Here is a 16,855-nt window from a genome sequence, read left to right as displayed (position 1 = left end):
ATTGTTTGCTGCAAAATCAGGTGAGTCGCATGCCATTTTGCATATCGTTCCAGTTTAGCTTAATTATAAACAAAATAAGAATAACTAAAAAAACGATGTTGTAGAGTTGTTTTTGTATTTAGAAAATTATCATAAAGCTGTTATGTCATTGGGACGTTGGTGGCGTAATATAATCTGACTCTTTACAAAAAACTGTTCAGGCAGTTGCAGTGAATCTATAGTCTGACAGTCTTACCCCCAACATGAAGTTCCCAAGCGTTATATAATTTTGACAAAGTTATTTTGCAACCACATCTGAAGAGGTTTCATCAAACGTATCAACCAGATGAGTAATCACAGAGCAAGACGTGCCCCCTTCATAATGGTGCCCCAGTGACGTTTCCTTACACATCCAAACTGACTCGCAACACTCGAGTATGACAAGATTTATTCCTTACATAAAAGACAAGGAGAAAGGACAATGCATCGGTAGATGTTATGTATATTATATGGCGGTACGGTACTTGGATGTGCTTGCATTGCGCGGTGCCAAGCAAGAATAAGAACAATGACAATGATGACATAAAGACGATAAATAAGCTGAGCACTGGCAAACGAAAAAAAAACGAACGAAAGTGACAATAGCAAAAGAAGGCTTAATTCGTGGATACGCGTAAACGTGGAGGCAAAAAAGTGACAGTGACGTCATGTTACAAATACGTGACGTCATCTTGACTCTGGATCCAACTATAGACAGAGTCGTTTGCGGTCGTGCGCTTATATGACACCGTGATCACGTTTTGGTCACGTGGAATCATAACGTCATTACCGCGCCGCGAGAGACTTGTCCTCTTCTGCTGTTGTGTGACAAGACTTTGTGGCGGCGCCATAGGCTTGGCTTCAACTACAGGCTGTGGCGCTTTACTAGACTTGCCCAAGCCAAAGCGCGCCCACTTGTGGCTGCTGCTACGCGCCACAGAGGGCCGCGTGGGAGAGCGAAGTGATGACGCAGATGAGTTGGACGAAGCAGATGACGCAATAGATGACGTAGAGGTTCGCGAACCTGGCACATTCATCTGAGGTCTTTGCGGCTGCTGATGCTGCGGATGACCACCACCTGATTGGTTCGATCCTCTGACACGTGACAAGTCAATCAGATTCTGGTAATCTCGTTGCTTTTGAAAGTCCGACACTCGTCTGACGAGAACACGGTCGCCCCTCGGGTTTGAGTCACGTGATGTCGTGGCCGAATCACGTGACTGCTGATTGCTTCTGATTGGTCGAAACGCCGAGTCTCGGCCAGATGATTGGAACGATACAGCGCGAGTGGCGTATTTCTTGTTAGCGTTGGACGCCGAGGCTGGCCGCTGGTTTGGAACAACACGCTGGTGCTGGTGATAGGGCTGGTAGTTAGTCTGCTGCACTGGATGTTGCTGTTGCTGTTTTTGGTAGGTGGTGTAGGCCACCTGGCTTGCAGAGGTCGGCCTGAGTGGTTTGGTTCTACAAGTAAAAGACATTGGGAAAATGTTACTATGTGCTGCACAGATTTTAAAACTTGACATTTAGGCTAAGCCGGACATCGCATGTAGCTGCGTTTATCCATGCAAAAACAATAGCAACCAAGAAGCTACTATTTCGAAAACAGTTAAAGTTTGGAAGACTGTCAAGTATAAAAAAAGCTTTAGTTGTTTTTTAGAAAACATAGCATGACACCAAACATATGGTCCAAATGCTACAAGCTGCATAATGAAACAGAAAGTTTCCTCTAAGGGCTACACAATATGATACATTTCGTGAAATGGAAGTAGCGTGCGAAACGTCATTTACTCAACCTGGCTCACTACGAGCTGTATATTACAAGGCCTGTGTGAGATTCCCACAACTGTCACTTCAACAAGAGTTTTAAACCACCAGCGCCATATTAAGGCACACCTTCTCACGAACCGCAAAAAGCAGAGCGAAGTTCGTCACGCTCAATTGACTTTACCAACGTCACGTGGTGTGGATAACAGTGGGCTGAACATACAAGCGAGCCTAGTTTACAAGGTTTTGTCTTATCTTACGTTGCGTTCAGTTGCATGTAAAAAGTCTAAAAGGCGAAATATAACATCCTTGTGTGCACATGCAATGCACGGTTGTAAATATTCTGAGCAAATCAGTTGAAACCTAGTCATGTTTAACACGCAAATACAGGCTATGATTTTTTTGCTTAAAATATTCCAGTTACCAAAAGACAAAACAAAACTGCTCACAGACGCGTATTTTAACTTTGAAATGTGGTGATTGTGGCCTTGCGACACATTTTGGTCAGTTTGCTCTTATACTTTATCAAGGTTTAATTCTGCAACTGCCTTAAACCAAATTGTCAAGAAGAGTTAAACTTACCTATAAAAATCTTGCCGACTGTGTTCCTGTTGATCTTTCGTTCTGTCTGCAGTCATTGTTCCTTTTTCATCCACATGCCCATGCGTGGGATTGGCATACGACTTATTCGTCACGCCTGGCTTGCTGCTACGAACTGACGTCAACGTGGCGTATGACGTGGTTGCCTTGGTAACCGGAGCTACAAACTTCATGTCGTCATCCTCTTCGATGTTGTCGTTTTCGTCTTCGGACAACCGTTTTAAATCCTCCTCCCATGGATTTGGACGTCCCGCATCGTTCATGACGTCATCCTGGATGGTGATGACGTCATCTTGTTCCATGCTGCGTTTAAGATCAGCTTCACGCTGCTCGAGTTGCCAGCGCATGTCGTCGATGCAGTCATTCAGACGCACGAATTTTCGCAAGATGTCGCTGTCGAGCTCACGTAGTTGTTTCTGCAAAGAAAAATTGCGGTTGTGAATTCCATTGTTGCCGAGGTCGATTAAAGCCAAATCTCGCCGTAGCGATTGTCTCGTTTGTGTATGCGCCGTTACTGTAATTACGGCGTGGCTGTAATTACCAACTTCTACTGATACTATTTTTTGATCGACCAGACAGAATCAAGTCGATAATGTATAATTATAATCCACATTGGAAATACATTGTCTGTAGCATTACCATTTTTGGAACGCTTTAGTTACACATGATGGTATGTCCAAGTTCATTTTGCGAAGCTAGTTTAAAATGCTAATTTTTGAAGGAGATTTGTAATCTGAACCACACAACACCAGATGTAAGCTTTAAAGCAGTGGTTTTCAACCTTGTAAGAATCGTGTGTCACGGGTTGAGGACCACTGCTTCAAAAGGGTGAAAAAATACAATAGGTGCAAAAATGCACCCATGCTAAACATAATAGAATAACTGTAATCCAACAAAAACGCCTCTTGGTACATCAAGAATCACTGTCAACACATTAACTTGGCACACCTACGTAAATTGACGCCCACCACAAACTTATTCTTCAATTTGCAGAGGCCTATGCCTCAGCGGTGTACCTTATCTCCCTATGCGACCTTATATGACGAACGATGCATGAATAATTTAGCACATCTACTTGCAGAGGCTGGATAAGTTGAGCCAGGTTTGCGACTAGCCTTTAGGTTATGTAGGTTTGCTATGTTTGGTGTTTAGCCAGAAACCTGATTATGGCTCTGCTGGCATAGCGATGAAATTTGTTTTTAGTCTGTAGTTGGCTATTCAATTTCTTGGTCGGCGAACACTATTCAATGTTAAATGAAAGTTTGAAACGCACTTTACTTAAGAATTTTTTTGTATTAGAGCCTTATCCGAAAATAACCTTAATGCTCTAATATTAAAACGAAACAAATTTCTCATATATCCCATTCATTCGTTTTGCCGTTGACCATCAGCTACATCATTCTTTATCATTAATCATTGACAGTAGCAAACATGCCATAAAAGGCTTTTACAGATCAAATACACCATTCTCAGTGAGGTATGCAACCAATCCGTCCTTCATACGTTTGTGCAAAAAATATATTAAAAACATGTAACAAGGTAACAATTATGCAATCTTATTGTGAAAGTTTGGAACCAGTGAAGCTGTACCTTACAAAGCAGGTTCTGATAAAAAGCATAAAATATTAAGTATTTTTATATTAAAGAAACAAAGGCGTAGTAGTTGGAAGGTGAAAGGCATATTTTAAAGTGTAAGCATGTGTAATAGAAAAAGATAAAACATTGTAAATGGCGAGTATTTTGAGGGTTAATTGAATTGCAACAACAAAGAATTTGAACCAAACCAAGCAACGTACCGTAAGGACGGCTGTTTTACAAAACAAAAAAGAGAGAAAAATTAACCCGAACTACATTTATGGGTGTAAGTCATAAGAAAGTTAACAATTATACATTTTAACGTACAAATTGTTGATTACCGTATCCCAGTGTGAACATAGATCATAAAACAAACCACTATTTCATACAAAAGCTGAAGCAAGCTTGCTGCATTGAAAGTAAAGGGGCCAGCAGTATTTGCATACAAGCCCAACACAATCCAACTCTTCCGGCTTAAGCACTTGCGATTCTGTGCAGCGCAATTGGAGCAGCGAAGGATTAGGTTCAGAGCCAATTATGTGCGTTGACTTTGATTGAAACTAGCAAGTGGGACGAGTTTAATTGCGACTTGCCTGACGATTACCATGCAAACCGTGAAAGGCAATGAATGTAAGTAGTAATTTGCCTCACCAAGGGCCGATGCGTGCAGCATTGAGGTAAAGACAAATCACGGACTTGATTGCACACATCAAAGACGGTTTTGTGGTGCAACAAAAACGAAATATTAGGTCACATACAAAATTTCAAAATCAAAAAACCTTGGTGCAAATGCTAACGCCTGTCCAGCCGTTCTGAAGTGTGTAACTTCAGTTGGACTGTGTTTAATTCGAAAAATATCATTACCTACAATCCACTCTGCAGTATTCATAGCAAAAGCAAATACTTTAGCAAGGAATAAAGTTGTTCTGGAATTAATTCTGCAATGTATTGGCATCTGTATAACCACATAAAATAGGATGTCAATATTCATGTAAAATCCCATATACCGTAATTCATTACCAAACGCTTGAAACTAAAATTATTGAATAGAGCCTATACCGAAACACATTTTGCCAGTCAATAAACTGCATTCATGGTGGGCTTTCGATTCGTTTCAAGGGTTTTAGAAAGTCCACAAAGCGTGACAAGGGATCGATAGACCGCATCAAAGGCACACCGGAAGCCTGGCGTTACGTTTTTATGACGCCACAATGCAAAAGAATAGAAGTTTTATGACGATTTGACTTCGTCGAGAGCTATTCGCGAAAGTGCTCCGTATCATGGCGCCAAGATAACGGGTAAAATTCCGAAAGAAAACAGACGCTTTTCTGGTGTATGGTGATTTGAATTCAATTTTGTGGGTAGACTCTAAAACTGCAAACCGATGTTGCAAAATCGGTAAATTGGCAGCGTGGTTTAAAGTTGTCAACAAACCTATTTCACACCTCTAGAGTAAATAGTAAGGTCAACGTAGATGTAGGTGTAATATGCATTGCCTACGTCTGGTACCGTTCGTTGTTGTTACAGTAATGCTAATGTCATGTAAACGCAGCAAAAGTACATAGCTTCCAACCTTGTACGTTTCATTAAATAAAGACCAAAACCATGGATTTTGTGGCACTTGTCAATCCATTACATCCCTGTATGCTGCAACATACAATGCAGCAATACTAGATAAGGGGATGCTACCGGGTTTTTGTGTGACCAAAGACGCGGCGAAAGTAAAACATCACAAAATGCGGTTGTTGACAGCCAACTTTGTTGATCAGCTAAAGCGGAAAAAGGAATGAACAGTTTTCGGTGGGATATTGATTAGGAATATGTGATATATCTCGTATAAACCCCGCAAAGCAGAAAATGTTTCAAGAGTGAAAAAACAAGACTACTGAATCATCTCGCAAGAATGGCAATAAAGACTTATAGCCACCCCAAGTGGTCTGACAACAGAAAGCTTTAAACACAGCAAACGAAGCCTGACACACTTCGCGACAACGCGTTTTACTGTTCAAACGAACTGGTAGTGGGTGGGGTCTTGTATACAGGAATGAGGTGATGTCTCTAACTCGGGTGGGCGAAAGTGGCCTTTCTCTGACGCCGCTTGCGTCACAATTATGTGTTTGTTTACACTAAGGGAGTCCGGACAGTGGGAGTGCACTTAACGGTCCACTCGGGCAGGATGAGCGCGAAAAATATCTACGTTTACGGTACGAGGGCGGGAACTTCGACAGTTTAAAGAAGAAAACTTGATTGATTATGTTGAGAGGGATTTTAACACATTTTTTTAACTGAAGTACTCGGATTTACCAAGACTGGACAACCAAATTTGGGGGCAATTTACGTTCAGGCGGTGCTTCCCACGTTACATTAGGTAACCAACGCACATTTTACATTACAGTCAGATGATTGTCTTTGCATGTATCTGTGTAAGTTTTTGTTTTGTATAAAGCACAGTAAACAACGTGACTTGTGGAAAAAGTAGATTACTGCAAAACCACTGCCATAAAGATGCGATTAATTAGACAGTAAAGTTGTGATATATGGCAATTAGTTTATTGGTAAACAACGCACTTTTCATTCACCCATCAATGATGGAGATTCTTATACAAACCTGAAAAGCGCATAAACCTATACATACCAAACCAATGAAGAAATACTTAAAAATTTGCAATTGGGTTAATTGAGAGGACAAACATTACAGCGCACAACTTAAGGTATAAATCCTATCCCCCAATACAAAAAACTTTGAACCAACGTTTTAACATAGCGTGGGAACAAAATCATCTTGACAGTGAATATATGTTTACTGATCCAAATTTACGCTGCGTGGCAGACGGTCACTGTTTTTTTCGAAACTGAAATGTATCTTTTCGCCTAGTTTAGAACAGTGTGGTCCAACTTTATTTTGTTGCGGGCCATTTAAAATCGTTAACTGACTACGCGGGCCAAGGTTTACATTTTTGCAGGAAAAACTTTTTTCTGAATCAAACTCTAGGGTAACTATACACCTTTTTTACCTATAGATAAGTTTATTTTTATACTTTATAGTTATTTACTTAGTAGAAGCTGTCAAAAACATTCAGTTTCCACTCTAGCGCAGAAATGCCCCTGAACGGTTTGGAGAAGCAGAACCCTTTCTTACATAACAATGCCTTGTCAGGCGTCACAATAGGAGATTTTACAGTATTTAGTGTGCGTTAATCCTCACATATTAAAAACATTGAATTATTGAAGACAAAACTTATAGTTGTCATTAAAATGTTGGGACTTTCGCGGGCCAACAAAATTATCTCGCGGGCCACAATTGGCCCGCGGGCCTGCAGTTGGACCACGCTGGTTTAGAAGATATCGTCAGTTTCTGGCTGATTCATATAGAATCTTGAATAATTTTGGATATAGGCAATTAACAAATAAGTAGGTCAGCATCTTGTTACACAGGCTGATTCCTGTATTCTGTTTTGACATTCAACTTATACGTGCCCCGTTTAGAAAAGTGTTTGTTAATTACCAAATGAACGACATTTAAACCAAATGTTACAATGTCGTCCAACGGTAACAAAATATCATCAAACGGTAGTGAACTATATTAATCGGACACAAATTCGCCACATTTCAGAAACAATTGGTACCGAGAGCAGAAAACCACTAGAGTGGAGGAAATTGGCATTTTAATAGGCCGGCTGAGAAATGCAAGGAGTCTGAATTTGACATGTGTGGCCTGTTTTTGCTGTCTGACACGCGTGGTGTCCAGACAACTTGGAAACCAAAAAGACGCAAGTAATCATTATGTCGTCCTGGCCAAATTGCGCTTCCAGATTTAATTCAAAATCACGCTTTGGATAATTTTACTAATCCTTGACTTCTGCAATGTCAAACTCCTGACGTTTAAAAGTTTGTAAATATTAGTTTCAAAAAGCGGAAACATAGTTAAATCTGTGGATTTAGCGGGGTCAAATGAAATAGTTTAGGGCCAAAGCTATAAAGGGGATTCAATTCTTCTAGTTTACGGTCAAAACATGTATACCGACACGCATTCGTTTGTAACAAGCTTCTGAAACAACCATTAAAATTCAACACATTAATCGATTCAATACCCTTGTGTTAAAAGCTTCAAAAAAATCTTTGTCATTATGTTAAAAACCGGGCCACATGCTAAAGGTCTGTTTAAAGAATCAGATCAACACACATACTAGTTGCTTAGTATCAGCTGTTCTTAAATAATCAAGTCGCTTATTTGTTTGGTACACTCTCAATGTTACACCATGCATACAATACAATGTGCAAAGGTTTATGGGTGAACTGCAGCATGTTTGACTTCCAAGAACAGCGATGCAGACACGATACTGGTTTAGTGCTTTATGAGCGTGATAGATTGCCCCAATATACTTGTCGATCGTGGAATTGCCTCGTGACCCGTCAAAACGGGGTGAAAATTGTAAAGGCTGTCTGGGATTTCGAACAATTCGCAACATAAGTCAACACACTCAACACATAACACGTTCGCTAGACAGAACATCATTAGAGCAAAGTATAACTATAATATAATTTGTAGACTAAATTCGAAAAAGACAATACTTAAAGAATTGTTATCTTGAGAAACCTCGTTTGGATTGTAATCGGAGACATAAAGCGAGTTATAATGGAGATTCGACAACGTTGTAAGTATTAAGCTCAACGCCATTAAACCACGACCAAATAAAAACCAGTCTCATTGATACTAGAAAAGGGATGATTAATTATGCCTAAAAAAATAAATTTTGTTCGTTAAAGCCTTTTGGAGTAAAACGCACTACATTCACAACAAGGTAGAATTCCAAAATGCTGAAAATCACTGTGCGTTGTTGAAACAAGCACATATTACATTACAAAACCTTTATTGCAATGGCTATCCACCATTTCGTTGTTGCCCACATTGTAGGCAATTTGTTACAAGGTGTTAAGTTAACACTCATGTTAACAGCAATATCAGATACATTTCAGCAATCAATCAATCTCAATCACCGAATCCAATACCTCAGGGGGGAAAGGGGCAGTCGATAGGTCAACTGAGTGAACCTCACAAAACCAACCCAAAAGAACAAATACCCAAGGCTTGAAAACGTCCGTAATTGACAAATTGATTTTATCACCAAAAGTAAACACGCAAGTCCAATAATCCCAGTTTAAACTGAAAAGGGTCCGTGCCTTATCAGTTTTCACATCCATAAAGCTGTGATAATTGGCCCTGGTTAAGTTTGAGGCTATCACTGGATTGGCCAGATAAACATCACATGGTAAATGTACCTGGGCCCGCCTGGGAAGTCCATGGACTAATGATAGGCGTTGTGAGGAACGGACAAAGTTTGAAACTAAAGTCAATATTGATTCAGGCGACACGCAAGGACTTCAGCGTATAGTTGCAAATCGATTAACAATCAGGTGCTTTTTGATTAATGTAGTTGGAATTTAACTATCGCGTGTTTTTGATTAATGCTGTTGGAATTTATATCGCTGGATGCAGTCTATTTCTTCCTCGCCATAAATCGTGTGTGGTATTTTATAGCTGTTTTGGAATTTATTACCCGAAAGTCATTTGTCACTGCCAACCTGAATAATACTTCGGACTGTTGTAAATAATTGACGGTAATTCGAGCCTAAAGCTTCTTTTCTTGTTTGTTCGTTGTTGTTGTTTTTGAAAAATAGGTGCAGCTTAGATACAAACTACACTCATTACAACCAAAGGTAGAAGAGCTTTTCAAATGTGAGCCAAAACCCATTTCACTTTGCGATATTGAATTGCAACCTAAAATTTTCATATGCCAGTAACATTTGTATAATTTGCCTAATGATAATTAATCACGGCATGATAGTAAGATAATCCGCACAAATTCCAGTACACTTGTTGAGTTCGAAACCAAGGAGCACACAAAAACTCAGATACGGATAAGACCACACCACAGTCGGCCTGGCGACGTTCAAAAAACCCCATCACATCGACAAAACGAGACCTGCTAGTCAACAGCCCGAAGGAAGGCACAACACCGACGTTGTTGAGAGCTCTTCAAGCACAGCTCTGGGCCGAGTCGTGTTGGAGTCTCAGTCGAGGATCCTCTTCTGCAGCCACTTCCAACACCAGACCGGGACGCCAGTGCTTGTGGTTGCCTTGCGCCGGAATTATACCGAGTCAACACCAATGTACATATTAGCAGCGCGGTCTGGGAGGGTTGTTCAACGGTCTCGGTTCTTGTGAGACAAGGTATGTTTTGCAAGGCATAATGCGGCCTGTATCACTGCGTGTTGTATATCAGAAATCACATATCATGGTACATGTTTTCTATAGGAGCAATGCTCAATAAACATTGTTTTGCAAATGGTACAAAAACCTCACGTTCTTGTAACACTTCTAGTTGTTGCAGTTCGAAAAGTCCGTCAATCGTTTTTTTCCTTCATTGGTGTATTGTCTGCGATTTGACCATGATTTGCCAATTCGTACAAACTTACACTTGTAGATAGCTAAAACTTTAAAAGTTCTTTGCAACAAAAATGGTAATAAGTATTTCCATCACGACTTACAGTCCCAAATACAGCGCAGCAAATTGAAGTCAAAGCGCTTCGACCTTTTCTTGGAACGGAAACAACGCAAATGTCGAAGTGGCCTTCTCTGAGAATAGGGCACGGGTCATTATAACAACGAGCCACCCAATTGGCTGCATTCGGACCAGTGTATGGGAGAAAATGTCTCACATTTGAAACTTAATGACTCTTCGAAACGGATAATTTAAAAGATATTGATGGCGGTTTGATACGTGGAAGTTTGAGGGTTAAAGGGAAAGAGGAGCCACGTTCAAGTTGAATGTTGAATGGTGCTTAATAAGCGTGGTAATTGAGAACAATCGATGGTAGAGCTGGCGGTTTGTTATAACAGTTCAATAGTGCAGAGCGTGGTAACCGAATATAAAACCGCACACTTGATTTTTTGTTGCCTTGGGCAGGATAAACGGAACAATACATAACTAAAACACGGCTATACAGATAACCGACACATTTTAGAGGTCCTTCTACATCTGTGCATGCGGAAATCAAAATTAACATGTTGTTTTGTCATCCCTCGTCATCAAGTGACAAATATCAGCTTTGATGGAGGAAATACCAAGTAGTAGTAACGTGTGTGGTTTGTTTATATTCCTGTAGGGAAGGGTGTAACGTTTTCGACTTGGTACGACACAAGTAATCTGCCTGCAAGGTCATGCGTCTGACGTGGATGCATGACGCCAAATCAATATTGCACCAAGCCAGGCAAACCACTTTATAAAGATTCTGTCGGATTAGATACAGCAAGGACTTGAGAAATATTTCTTGATCCGTGGGTTTATATCGGCTTATTTTATGATTCGTTTTCGGAACCATTGCAATATTTGGATGTTATATGACCAGGAACGCGCCTATACTATGTTTGTAGCCGGGCAACTGCTCTGGTAAAGGTCTCTTTAGTTAATCATTGCACTGGACCAAGTCACAAGCGTGTTTAAAGTTCATTTTATGACACGTTCATTGCAGGATAACTTCACAAAACCTTTGCACCGCAATACGAATTACTTGGGACTGATAAAGTTTCTTTTACAAACGTTCAACGCTTTGACATCCATCGCTCTATACAGGACAACAGGGCTGTTAAAAACACCACATCAACAACATCAAAGAGCCACAACAAGAGTACAGTATGGACAGAGAGGTTCACTGAAACAAAAGTTTCTACATACAATATTAAAGGTGATTGGAACAACCAGGTGCAATACATTTCCCCAGTAACCAAGTATCTCATTCGAAGTGGTTATCCTGGAACGCAAAATCTTATCAATGTAGAGTTTACCCAGCTGATAATACTTGATTACCGCCCACTCCTTGTATGCATTTTAGGGGCATTCCTCTGTGTGGTATATACATATGACAGAAGGCCAGACAAATAGAAACAATGTGCCGTTCACACAAGAGGATTTGTTTCTGGACTGAGATTCTTTGAATTGTGTTTTCGACGAAAAATTGACGAAAGCAAATAACAGGTTTCATATGGTGACGTCAGTGCTTGGGGTAAGGCGAAATTGTGAAAGGAAATGACAGGTTTTTATGTATTATACGATGTGGTTTTAGAGACAGAGAGATAGTAATAAGCTCTGGGTGGGAACACCACACCTCAACATATACAGGACAATTAGGGCAAGTCACATGTATTTTGAAAATACTACCCTTTAATTCAAAAACTCCGACTGAGCTATACGTTTAACCTAATGGATTTACACGAGCAAAACTAATAGTACTTTTACTGATACTAAAACAAAACAATATTAATTTTATAAACACAAAAAACTCTGTATTCAAACAGCAATAAGATCGAGGACTAACAAATAGTCGCACCTAAGATTTACCAACACAGACACAAAACTGTTTATCTTTAGTTTCTGAAGTTTGTTTAGTGTGAGCGACGTGAACTTGTAGATTTTAAAACATTCGCGCTTACATTTTAAAGGTAGAAATCAAAGGTTGTTCGAATGTTTTTACAAGCAGTAAAGCCCGGGTAGAATAATTAAGTAAAGGTTGGAATGTTGCTTGATTACGTAATCCCTAAATCTCGACCCAGTTTACAATCGACCAGAACGACTCAGGTCGGTCATAAAAAGCTCGAGTCGCGCCGTGTGTCGTAACGTATTCATTCCAGCACGTCTGGGCAAACCTGTTTGCATTGCACAACTACACGGACTTTTCGTCAGTGAATTGACGGGAATGTTATGATAGGACAGATATTAGGACGATAGTGCACAGAACAGCTTGCCTCGGTAATCCAGTTTACCAGGTCAAGGGTAAAATTGCGTGGGGACGGTCTATCGCAATGGTGCTGAAAAAAAAAAACTCTTGTAATACCCAGCGCAACAACTGCGGATCAATTTACACACAAAGCTGTGCAAATATAACAGATGTCATGAAACTCTTTCTGTCCGGTTGTGGGTTTAATTCGAATGGGACGCTGTCGATGTGGTATAGTTTCGTATCTGCTGTATCAAGTAACAAGCCAATATAAAAAGACAAAGTGAATGGTATCATTTCAAGCTTTTAAAGATTTGTGTGCGTGCTTCCAAAAGAGGACAAACGGCTCAATTTAGAAATCAAGTTGTACAATACAAGTTTCTTGTGACCAGTTTGTAAACCACACACAGTCAAAAGGCTGGGCATTAAACATAAAACTTACAACTCGTGCAATCGGTGACTAAGCAGTGGTGATGCAAGACCACAAAAACTGCACGAATGCCTATCACAGCTTCAGTTGCAGTCGATTTCTCAATGAACCTTTGCTTATTGTTTTAAGCAGATGAGGAACGGCGCCACAGAGACGCCACTTTAGGGGGTGACAAGCTATTTTCCAGGCTTGTGTGTAGTTCCATGTCACCAGCGCAAGGCGTAGGAACGATTACCTTCGCTGGTACATTGAAAGTGCGTTGCGACGTATTAGTGGTCCTTGCACTAAGGGATTACAAAACGCTGGATGTAAAAACGATTAGAGAAGCGTAAACATGCGGACATGGCCTGTGACATGGAAAGTCACTTCGGTGAGGGTTAGTGACTCAATTACATCGCCATGTCAAGGACCTTTGGTGGTCCATGTACCATTTTTTGTCTTACACGTATTTAAGTACAATGGAAATGCAGAACTTTTTTGTCACAAGTTCACGATACCCTTAGGGTAAGAGCCAAAAATACATTGCAACATCCTGATTTCTGTGATTAAGTTCATCTGTTACAACACACACAATCTTCTTCGAAATTTGTTTGGTACACAGTTAACACCCATTTCGTGCAAAGGCTTATGCGTACCCGGTAAAACTATGGTCGGAGTGCGACGTTTGGGCTGCCACAGCAAATAATTGCTTTTACATTGCCGAGACTACATCAACACACAAGTGTGCTGTTCTGAACATCAGACAGATACCAAGAAACGCCAGACGCCGTAGCTCCTGTTACCAGTTCAATATGGTTCAGGTTATTGCCCTAACTGATGACAAACGTTCCTTTAGTGTGGGATTGTATGTTTTGCCCAGGTGTGGCTGGGGCAAAACCGCGTCCCTGAAACACCGCGTCCGCACGCAAGCGTCGCGGTTCGAATTCAGGCCGGATTGCGTTTCCATTGTGACGTCACAGACAAGCGGTTCCAAATCAACGATTCGGCGCCTTTTAAACGTTAAACAGCGTGAAACCGATCGGGACGGTTTTGTAAGCGACTGGCCATGGGCACTCGGTCGTGACGACAGATTTTTTTATCACAGAAGGCCTGTGGGGGCGTTGGGAGATTTTATGGGCGTTTTGCGTTCAGGAAATTGGGTTCGTTTTGAGATGTATGAACAATCATGAAGTCATTTGCAACGTCATTCAATATAGTTAAATATAGATTGATTCCGAAGATATGTAAACTATCTGTCACAAACTGTGTTTTAGTCCGCTGCTTTTTTTTCACCTACTTGAGTCTTTTGTTTATCAGAAGTGAAATATTATGATTTCGCAAAACATATGATTTATTATAACCTTATAGAATTTAAAATTTAGCATTTTTTGTACAATGCTGAAATAAATGTATCCAAGCATCATGGTTAATATATCAAAGGACACCACAAATTAATTCAAACATATTATTATAGAAAACCTTCCTGTGTTTAAAATTGCCAGTGTTATATGAAGCCCCACAAGTCATTTATAGGTACATGACCTCACTGAGTATACTTCCAACAATGACTGGCACTCCAACAAAACCAAAGAATGTTGTCAACCAGATCACAACTATTGTAAGGAACAATGATTGCAGGAAGACCAATGGATACATAACATTACAGTTCAGGAAAGGTGCTTCAACAGGTAACAATGCCATCTGTTTGATTCCCTCAAAAGCTCATTGTTTTGATTTGGGTAGGGTTACCAATTATTGCCAATAGGTTGCATATTCTTAGTATAAAGGCAATATAGACTAATCCTTTTATATCTTACATAGATATGCTTTTGTATTGATATATGAGCAAATGCATTGAGTAAAAAATAGAAATGCTCTATACGATTAAGTTAACAAGAAATCACTAAATCTATTCCATCGTTATCTGTAGTTAGAAGTAATGTTTTCTATCCAAGCACTTTTAATATCATTCTGTAAAATGAAAAGCCCATCTGACTCTTTTTTGGTGAGAGTTTCATTGTATAAAGCTAATGACACTTTGTTGGATGTAGAGATAAAAATGTGAAAAAAAACTTGTAATCAATTTATAACATATCTAAAACTACTGGGCAAAAGATAAGCTTCAAATCAACTACATCATGACTCTGAGACAACTCCAGTCAAAGACACCACATATTTCATCCCCAACGTTGTGTATATTAAGCCTTTGTATAGTTTTTGATGTAGGCTTCACCCTTATATCTTCAACAAATTAAAGAAGTGGGTCAAACAAGGAACAGATTGACAGATCGATTAATCATGTTAACAGCCAAAGAAAGCAAATAAGAGTAAGGCCCTTATCGGGCGACGACCCCGCAAAAGAGTGTTCGACGTTCCTTTTCACAACAGTTCGTCAAGAACGGCACCGGCGCATTGCCATGGTTTCAAGCTTGTAGCCCGGCGTCTTAACTTCAATTATTCAAAACCAGTACACGAGAAAGCCTTTGTTTGCAGAAATCCAATGAAACCAATGTGCAAATGTGTTACATGACCTGTCCAATACAGACGGGTGCAATATTGATCTTAGGGACACCAAACAAGCGAATAAGAATACGTGGGCCACACGAAGTGTGAAAAGCGTGGCCAAACACTAAAGCACACTTTATAAAACTGGTAAATTGCCTGCTTATACACAACAAGATAGGATCAAACGACATCCTCGAACTAAAACGAACGATTACGCAATCATATTAATGGGCAAGCGCTGGCCCATCCAAGACAAAAGGTTTTCGAATTTCGACAACAACGTTTTTATCAAATCTTTGTTTTGTAGCTAAGCTAGATAGGTATATATGACTTAAAAATATCTTGAAACACTTACCATCTCAAACAACAAGTGATGTAGCTTGGCTTGAAAAACTTCGGTTCCTGAGTTACTATCCATGCTAGGTGACTTTTTCGTCCTTGCTGCTTGTTTTTCCAAATCCGTTTTCGGGGCTAGTACAGCGTTTGCTGGTAGCACTTTTATAACTCTCTTTGCTTTTGTACTTTTTGTTGGTGTAATCCCATTGACTGACTTGCAGCGCTCAGGGCTTTCTTCAGCGTTGCGTAGCAGGCACGAAGGCACTTTAATACCAAGCTTTTGATTCAAGTTGTTAAAGGCTAAGTCGCGTTCGTCCTCCAGATCGTCGGACGTCGACGATTTTCGGCGGGAATTAATGCTTTCCTCGCCGGCAGAGTTGTTTGGCGAATCTCCGATAGCACTATCGTCGTCGCGTTTTGAGCTAAACTCGCTCTCTTTCCACATTTTGAAAACAAAACAAGCTTCACTAGCACACACTGTTTGGCTAAAATTGGTCTAGATCTGAATAAAGTAATAGTAAAAAACAACCCATTAGGCAAAATCCACTTGGTAACTTCGCCTTATATCTTATGCACAATACACATAGTTTTCCTAACGTGTACAACCTAAAACAAACCAAACCTATCCGTTTTGTAATGAACAACCTTTAGAGCACCTGCAAATGCAAAATTGATTAAAAACAACTTTCAAACAAAATCTCTACACTTCTTCTGGTGGGTGGCTTGCTGATGAATGCTCGTTCAATCGTCACTTCAGGCACCAGTCACGCACCGCTGCCCACGCCTTTTTCCTTTTTCTTGCAACTTGCTAATGGGCACGAGAGAAGACGGACAAAAAGAGAAGGCTCGAGTGCAAACGTTGGCAAGCAGCAG

At 40.2% G+C, this 16,855-nt stretch overlaps 1 protein-coding gene across 1 annotated transcript; it reads right to left on the bottom strand.

Moving 5' to 3' along the window:
• Positions 1–410: 410 nt before the first annotated feature.
• Positions 411–16,517, bottom strand: LOC145223193 (uncharacterized). Its single transcript, XM_080089565.1, has 3 exons — positions 16,002–16,517; positions 2,365–2,798; positions 411–1,479 (listed from the first exon to the last, which is right to left on the bottom strand). Exons 1-3 carry the CDS (start codon positions 16,425–16,427, stop codon positions 690–692), a joined length of 1,650 nt encoding a protein of 549 aa, XP_079945691.1. The 5' UTR covers positions 16,428–16,517; the 3' UTR covers positions 411–689.
• Between the last annotated feature and the right edge of the window lie 338 nt (positions 16,518–16,855).

Source organism: Phallusia mammillata, chromosome 4 (assembly GCF_965637545.1).
Source record: "Phallusia mammillata chromosome 4, kaPhaMamm4.hap1.1, whole genome shotgun sequence".
Taxonomy (NCBI): domain Eukaryota; kingdom Metazoa; phylum Chordata; class Ascidiacea; order Phlebobranchia; family Ascidiidae; genus Phallusia; species Phallusia mammillata.
This window is presented reverse-complemented; position numbering and strand designations above follow the sequence as displayed.